Here is an 8,204-nt window from a genome sequence, read left to right on the forward strand (position 1 = left end):
CTCCTCGCCTCCCGCGGTGTGAGCCGGCACCGGGGCGAGGGGTGAGCGTGTGGGAGAGCTCGCACGCTCTCCTGCCGCCGCCGCCCGCGAAACCAACGCCGCGGGTCTCTCCACTCGCAAAAACGGCGCCTCGCTCCCTCCCCAAGTAAGATGGCCGTCCGTCATGGTGACGTCACGCAGATCACGTGGTTGCGCTCTCAGCCCCCCCCCCCGCGTCCGCGTCACGTGGTTGTGATGTGAGGGTCGCACATGGCGCTGCGTGCTGGGCCGCTGCTGCTGCTGCTGAGGTCGCGGCGGGGTCCCGGGACTCCGGGGCTCGGGGCCCCGGGGCTCGGGACCCTGGTACGGGGTTCTCTGGGGCTCGGCTCCCTGAGGCTCGGGGACGCGAGGACCCTGGTGAGTGGCGCGGTCAGGTCATGTTGCTTGTTGGGTGGGTGGGTTGACCCAGAACAGGTGGCAACCCCCCCACTCGCCACGCTCACCAGCGCGGGTTGCCACCACTCCCGGCGTCTGTGTTCGGGTGGCCGGTATTGATTTTTACGGAGGTAGAACTTTTTTCGCACCGTACGTAGCCAACCGTGCTAATCGGACGTGCGCGGGGGGGGGGGGACACAAACTAAGCACAAAAAGGAGTTCTAAAGAAATGAGTTTGTCAATCTGAATGGTAATTTAAAAGTCCGGAGCTACCCAGTGGCTTCCTGATGTCGGAAGGAAGAGCGTTCCAGACGGCCGCAGAAGCGCATCTGAAAGCGCCGCGCGATGCGGTGACCGGATCGGTATTGTGTTGAACTTTCTGCACAGTTTTTTTTATCGACTTAAAAATATGCCCAGGTGGGATTCATCTGTGGAAGCCGAGTGGGTGGGGACACCTAGCCTGGCACGAGAGCCGTGAGTCGACCACGAATTATGGTGATGGTCATTGTTATTGAAGAAGAAAAGACCATCCAGATCACGGCTTGTCGTGATGATGGTCATGTTATTATCCAAGAGCGGATAGACCTTGACTCGTACAGAAGGATAGGCTTTCATCTAACAGTGGATAGATCATATCCCGGGTTGGGTTCCCTCTATGTGTGCACCTAGCCTGGCACGAGCGCTGCGGTGACCGTCACCCGCAACTTAATTGTCTAACAGAGAAATAAAGAAAAAATAACCTCAACACGTCCGCCATTAACACCGTGGTGTGTTGTTTTTTAAATGAAACAATATAATGGGCGACATTTCGGGCACTGTAGACATTGCCCTCTCTGGGAGATGTTAATGCGTGAGATGAACCAGGGGGTGGCGTGAGATGGCCCAGGAGGTGGCGTGAGATGGCCCAAGGAGTAGCGTGAGATGGCCCAGGGGGTGGCGTGAGATAGCCCAGGGGGTGGCGTGAATTGGACCAGGAGGTGGCGTGAGATGGGCCAGGGGGTGGCGTGAGACGGACCGGCGGCAGCCTGAGACCCTACAGCACGATGTTCTTGACTCATTTTCAGGGAGGGGTGGGTGGTCACTTTTGCCGAAAAGACCTCATCGGTGTGAGGGCCGCCACGCCATTTGAAACCATTGGGGGTTTGTGACAGCATCACGACGATGATGATGGGGGCAGCACTTAAAGGGCGCCAGTGGCCCGCGGGCCTTGCAATGAAGAGCGCTGCTCTGGCAGCGTCCTTCACTCGGGCTCCTCCAGGTGAGTGTTGCAGGGAGCCGGGCATGAAGCATGAGACTCCACTATGCGAGTCGTCGTCGTCTGCTGCTGCCGCCGCGTTGACTCCCAGCAGTCAGGGGGTGGCTCATCTCACTTTCTGGTTTCATCATCCTGAGTCAGCAAAATAGAGGATGCGAGGGGAGGGGCCGGGGGAAGGACGGGGTAGGGGCAGGGCCCACGCTCCCCCCCATCGACTCCATCGTACCCCCCCCCCCCCCAGAGTCCCCCCGCGCCCCCTCGTCCCATGTCTTAAATGACCCACACCAAATATTTAACATGTGGTGCCATCGTCTTTACATCCCAAATAACAATTGAAATGTGCAATTCCTATTTCTTGCGCATTATGGCGGCAGCAGCAGCAGCAGTGTGGACTGCTGCTGGCCGTGACGAGAGAGGGCTTCAGCAGGGAGAGGTGGGGCAGTTTTTGTGTTCCTGTTCCTGCGTTGAAGGAGCGCAGACAAACAGTGAGTTCACTGTGCGGTTTCAGTGTGGGTTTGGTGACTCGGTGCTTGTGTGTGCAGGCTTACTGTGTTGGAGCGGCAGTGCAGCGGTTAGAACGCTGCGCTACGAACCCGGCGACCCGAGTTCGATTTCCGCTCACGGCGAACACCAGTGACGATTATCTGGGCCTCCCCTAGATCTACTCGGCCTCAAGTGCCTGGTGGGGTGTGTAAACATCGCCACTGGGGAGGCAAAGGCGGCTGGGCGTGATGCTGGTGTACCGGCCTTCATAGGTGCTCACTATCAACACTTGCGCCAACAGTCTGTTAAGGATATGTGGGGGGGGGGGGTCTTTGTCTTTACAGGCTTGCTGGTCACGTGACAGGCTGTACAGGTCATGTGACCGGCCCTCGTGGAGGTTCTACGCAACACAGCCCATACCCCCTCCCCCGCCCGGGCAGCGTAAAGAGCGGAGAGCTGGGGTGAGTTCTCCCCCCCCCTCTACCCCCCCCCCCCACTTCACCTCGTATTAGGGGGGGGGGGCGGGCGGGCTATTTTAATCTGGATAATACCTTGAGACTAAAAAGTCTCGTTTGTAACGGGGGGGGTCCACAGTGAAGACAGAAAACATTGTTCAGTGTGAGTGAAGAGGGTCCATGATTCTCCCCCGTGCTCCCCCCTGCCCCCCCCCCTCCTCCTCGCTCCCTCGTGCTCCCAGCCCGTGTCGTGGCGCTCCCTGGCTGTGACGTTTGGAATCGGGGCGGTGCTGCTGCTCGGCATGAAGAGTTACAAGTCACAGAAGGAGGAGCGTGCGTCACACACACGCGGGCACGCGGGCACGCGGGCACGGGCACGCGGGCACGGGCACGCGGGCACGGGCACACCTGTGCACGAAGACAAAGATCCCCCGTATAGCCTTAACAAACTGTTGGGGCAAATGCTGTTATGAAGGTCAGCACGGTACACGAAGGGGTGGATGACCAGCACCACGCCTGCCCGCCTTTGTCTCCCTAGTGGTGATGTTTACTGCACACCGCACCAGGTACTCATTTGAGGCTGGGACAACCTAAGTTGGAGGGAGGCCCAGATTCGGGTTCAGATAATTGTCACTTGCGTTGGCCGTGAGCGGGTATTGAACTCTGATTGCTGTGTTCGTAACACATCACTAACCGCTTCACCACCGCTACGCACACACGGGTATACCCACGTGTACTCGTGTATATACACAAACGTATTTATGCACAGGTGTACATACTTATGCATACATACATACACGTACGTGCTTGTTACGCGTTTGAGCATGTGTTGTGCCCGCATGTTTGTGTTACGTGTTCACGTGTACGTGCGTTGTATGTCTGCACTTTGGTTGCACACATGCACACACTCAAACCCACACACATCCACTATGAAATAGCCACACATCCACTGTCAAACACACACTCACACACCGTCAAACTAAAGCACACACACCAACCCTGAAACGCACACGCGGTTACACCTACACTCCAATGCTCATGCTCCCAAACACTTGCACCTATGCACTCACCTACGCACACACGCACACACCTACGCACGCGCACGTACCTACACATACGCATGCACACGCACGCACCTACGCACGTACCTACACACACGCACACACCTACGTACGCACACGCATACACACGCACGCAATGCGCGTGCCCCACAGGGATGGAGCGCGAGCGCAACCGCTCAGTGGGGCGCCCCAACCTGGGGGGCCCCTTCTCGCTGGTGGACCACACGGGGGCCCCCCGCTCCGACAAGGACTTCCTGGGCCACTGGGTGCTGCTCTACTTCGGCTTCACGCACTGCCCCGACATCTGCCCTGAGGAGATGGAGAAGATGATCGCCGTCGTCGACGAGATCGGTGTGTGCGTGTGGGCGGTGTGTGTGTGTGTGGGGTGTGTGTGTGTGGTGTGTGGGGTGTGTGTGGGGTGTGTGTGTGTGGGGTGTGTGTGTGTGGGGTGTGTGTGTGTGGGGTGTGTGTGTGTGGGGTGTGTGTGTGTGTGGGGTGCGTGTGTCTGCGGTGTGTGGGGTGTGTGTGTGTGGAGTGTGTCTGCGGTGTGTGGGGTGTGTGTGAGTGGGGTGTGTGTGTGTGGAGTGTGTCTGCGGTGTGTGGGGTGTGTGTGAGTGGGGTGTGTCTGCGGTGTGTGGGGTGTGTGGGGTGTGTGTGTGTATGCGGTGCGTGTGTCTGCGGTGTGTGGGGTGTGTGTGTGTGGGGTGTGTGTGTGTGGGGTGTGTGTGTGGGGTGTGTGTGTGGATTGTGTGTGTGTGGGGTGTGTGTGTGTGTGGGGTGTGTGTGAGTGGGGTGTGTCTGCGGTGTGTGGGGTGTATGTGTGTGTGTGGGGTGTGCGGTGTGTGGGCAGTGTGTGTGTGTGGGCGGTGTAGGCGGTGTGTGTGTGCAGGATTTGTGTGTGTGGGGGCGGAGTGGGTGTGTGGGGGGTGTGTAAGGGTGTTGGTACAGCAGGGAGCACAGGTGGTGCTTGTGCCAGTCATCTCAGTTACCTGTGACCCCCTGTCAGCGAGCTTTCGACACTTCACGTGGCCTCAGTGCACCTGGCCTGGCACAAGCGCCGTGGTGCGGTAGTGTAGGGTGTATATGTGGGGAGCGGTAGTGTAGTGGTTAGCTCGCTGCGCTACAAACTTGCCGACCCGAGTTCGATCCCCGCTCACGGCCAACACCAGTGTGACAATTGTCTGAACCGGTCCTGGGCCTCAACTCGGTCAACTCGGTCTGCTCGGCCTAAAATGAGTACCTGGTGCGGTGTGTAAACATCGCCACTGGGGAGACAAAGGCGGCCGGGCGTGCCACTGGCCACCACACCCGCTCGTGTGCCGTGCCCGCCTCCATAGGTGCTACTCGCTAACAGCACTTGCCCCAACAGTTTGCTAAGGCTTTACGGGGGGGGGGGGGGATCCTTGTCTTTGTGTGTGTGCAGACGCGATCCCGTCTCTGCCAAACGTGACCCCGTTGTTCATCACCATCGACCCCGAGAGGGACACCGTGGAGGCTGTCGCCAAATACGTCAAGGGTGGGTGGGGGGGGGGGGAGCGTGGGGGAGACACCCGCGTGTGTCAGCGTGTCTGTGCGTTGTGTTAACGTGTGGGGAGCGGTCGCGGTTGGGGTGCCGCACTGCGAACCTGCCGACCCGAGTTCAATTCCGGCTCGTGGCCAAGATCACCGTGACCAATTATCTGAACCGGTCCTGGGCTTCCCCTCGATTGGTATCCGGTGCAGTGTGGGTGACACATCGCGATGAGGGAGACAAAGGTGGCAAGGCATGGTGCTGGCCACCCACTCCCCCGTGTGGCTACGCGCTTGCAGCTTCCACGGGCCTCCAGATGGGGTCCTCCGTGACCCTTACCCTAGTTCCTCCGCTCTGCCAACACGGCCGTGCTCACGCTCACCGGCGTGTGCACTGTCTGTCCACCACAGCTGCCGCTGCTGTCCAACAACCGGCGCTATTACACTACACATGTATAGAATCAACATATCACGCGTTTAGAGTATTTGGCTCCTATAAATTTCCACATGATGATGAACCAATTCGAGGAGCTATCATTTGGGGCCAGGTCGCTTCTGGTAAAATGAAATCGTTTCGTTTAAGGCTGTCTTTGTCTTTGTCTCGTAGAGTTCTCTCCCAAGCTGATTGGTCTCACTGGCTCTGCCGACGCCATCAATGAGATGTCCCGCGCCTTTCGCGTTTACTACAGCCAGGGTCCCCGCGATGAGGACAACGACTACATTGTGAGTCATCACGTCGTCGTCATCGCGACATCATACCATCTCTCACAACATCATACCATCTCTCACGACATCATACCATCCTTCACGACATCATAATCTCACGACGTCATATTACGGCATCGTACCATCACTCGCATCGTCATACCATCACTTGCCATCATACCATCACTTTACGTTATTGCTATGTCATACCATCACTTATGACATTATATCATCATGGCATATCGTCACACAATATCATAGCATCACGCCATCAGTGTCATACCTTGAAGACGTCATACCATCACAACGTCACGGCTTAACAGCATCACTCCATTGCTCTCGTGTGGTGCGGAGTGTGGTGTATAATGTGTGTGGTGCGTGTTGTGTGCGATCCGTGGTGTATATGTGTGATGTGTGTAGTGTTGTATATTATGTGTGTGGTGTGTTTAATGTGTGTGGTGCATGGTGTATAATGTGTGTGGGTGTGGTGTATATGTATAATGTGTGTGGTGTGGTGCGGTGTGTATAATGTGTATAATGTATGTGGTGTATAATGTGTGTGGTGTGGTGCGGTGTGTATGGTGTATAATGTGTGTGGTGTGGTGCGGTGTGTATGGTGTATAATGTGTGTGGTGTATGTGTGGTGTGTAGGTTGACCACACCATCATCATGTATCTGCTGGGCCCGGACGGGTCGTTTGCCGAGTATTTTGGGCAGAACAAGCGAGCGTCGGAGATCTCGGGAGCCATCGCATCTCACATGCGGGCGGCGCGGGTAGGGGGGTAGACACGGGGGTGGGGGGCGTGGGGGAGACACGGGAAGAGAGGGGAAACAACGATTACAGGGGGAGACATGGGGAGACACAAAACCACAAGGGTCAGAGAGACACGGGGACACGAGGTGTAATTATCTCTGCCTTCAGCAGTGGCTGCGCCTCAGGTGTAGTGAGGCGTGTTTAGTGGTAAGGTGCGCTGAGGTGTGCTTGTGTCAGTGGTGTGGTGTAGCGTGCGAGTGTTTGTGGCGAGGTGTGATGACGGGATCCAGGGGATGCTCACCCTATTGGGATCAAAGGGACCAGCTATGTACACACACACACGCACGTAACACGCTGGTGTGACGCGCACACACACACACACGTGTAACTCACGTAGACAATTAGGACACATGCACCTCGTGTACAACGCGCGCGCACGTACGTGTACCGCACTTTTAGACGAATCTAAAGTTTATCCAAACCGGTTTAAACCCTCGGCGGACCACGGCGCCACGCGGCTGTGATCCAGCGCTTTCGGAGAGCGAGGGTTAGTGGATCACGCGGGGGATCTACGAAACGCCCAACCCCGCTGCCTCCCGGATCTACGATGTGGCGGTCTGGACGGACAACGTCAGAGTGGGTTCATGACCCTGTGCGTACACGGAGCCTGGGGTTGTCACCCCTCACCCCCCTCCCCGTCGTGTGCGTCACTCCCGGTGGTGTGGGTGCGTTTTCTCCGGGCTCTCTCCGGTCCCGTTTCACATGAAGCGCAACACTCCGCGAAAAAGATCCGTTTGACGATGCCGCCGTCGCCGCCACCGATGCTGCTTCTGCGTTGGCAGCGGTGCACAAGCGCAGCCTACGCCGACGACGACAACAACTCAACTTGTCCCGTGTCTGTAACTGCGCGGCTTTTGATTTGTTTTAAATCTATATTTAATAGGCGTCGTTTCGGCCAATGGCCCTTCTTCGTGGCGCCGCCCCGTCCGCGTGCCGTGAAGAAGGGGGCGGCGGTGGGGTTTGCGGTTGGCTTTTTTTTAAAAGAGAAAATCCGGCGGAAACGTCCCTCGAGCGTGTGGCAGGAGCCTCCCTCGGAGGCGATTCTCCAAACTCGACGAGGCTTTCCCCGGCTGCACGAGCGACGCCGTCGATGACCCCCCTTTGGCGCTTCGTGGAGCTGAGGGGGGAGGCCTCCTCGGTGGAGCGGCACTCGACCACGGGCAGCGCCGTTTTGTCTCCGCGTTGTGTTAATGTCGTCGTCGTCGTCGTCGTTGCCATGAACTTTATTGTCGCGAGTAAAACGTGAGCTCCGCGGGGTATCGGTGAACTCGACCACATTTACTCTCGCCTCCGTCTCTCGATGGTCATCTCTGCCCTGTAACGGTCCGCGGCTGCGAGAGGTGACCCCCCCCCCCCCGTCTCCTCTTTTGGAGTCTGGTGGACTCGCCGATGACCGCAACCAGCGGTGTCGAGATCCGCCTTTGTGGAGGCTCGTCAAGGAAGCGTCTGCTAAGATGGACGCAGTCGCCCTCCAGCAGCAGCGAGTGTTTGACACTTCACATGACGGT

The 8,204-nt window shown here is 57.7% G+C and overlaps 1 protein-coding gene across 2 annotated transcripts; it reads left to right on the forward strand.

Annotated features, from left to right (window-relative positions):
- Positions 1-205: 205 nt before the first annotated feature.
- On the forward strand, positions 206-7,968 carry LOC142929285 (protein SCO1 homolog, mitochondrial-like). 2 transcript variants are annotated; one of them, XM_076070242.1, is made up of 8 exons: positions 206-396; positions 2,044-2,154; positions 2,497-2,613; positions 2,850-2,940; positions 3,822-4,019; positions 5,092-5,184; positions 5,785-5,900; positions 6,534-7,968. In XM_076070242.1, exons 1-8 carry the CDS (start codon positions 250-252, stop codon positions 6,666-6,668), a joined length of 1,008 nt encoding a protein of 335 aa, XP_075926357.1. In that variant the 5' UTR covers positions 206-249; the 3' UTR covers positions 6,669-7,968. The 2 variants fall into 2 exon arrangements, with proteins under 2 accessions (XP_075926357.1, XP_075926358.1); XM_076070243.1 differs by lacking the exon at positions 2,044-2,154 and having other exon boundaries at positions 208-396.
- Positions 7,969-8,204: the final 236 nt, after the last annotated feature.

This window comes from Petromyzon marinus, chromosome 28, assembly GCF_048934315.1.
Source record: "Petromyzon marinus isolate PM22_M1 ecotype Great Lakes invasive population chromosome 28, UKy_Petmar_22M1.pri1.0, whole genome shotgun sequence".
NCBI classification, from domain to species: Eukaryota; Metazoa; Chordata; class Hyperoartia; order Petromyzontiformes; family Petromyzontidae; genus Petromyzon; species Petromyzon marinus.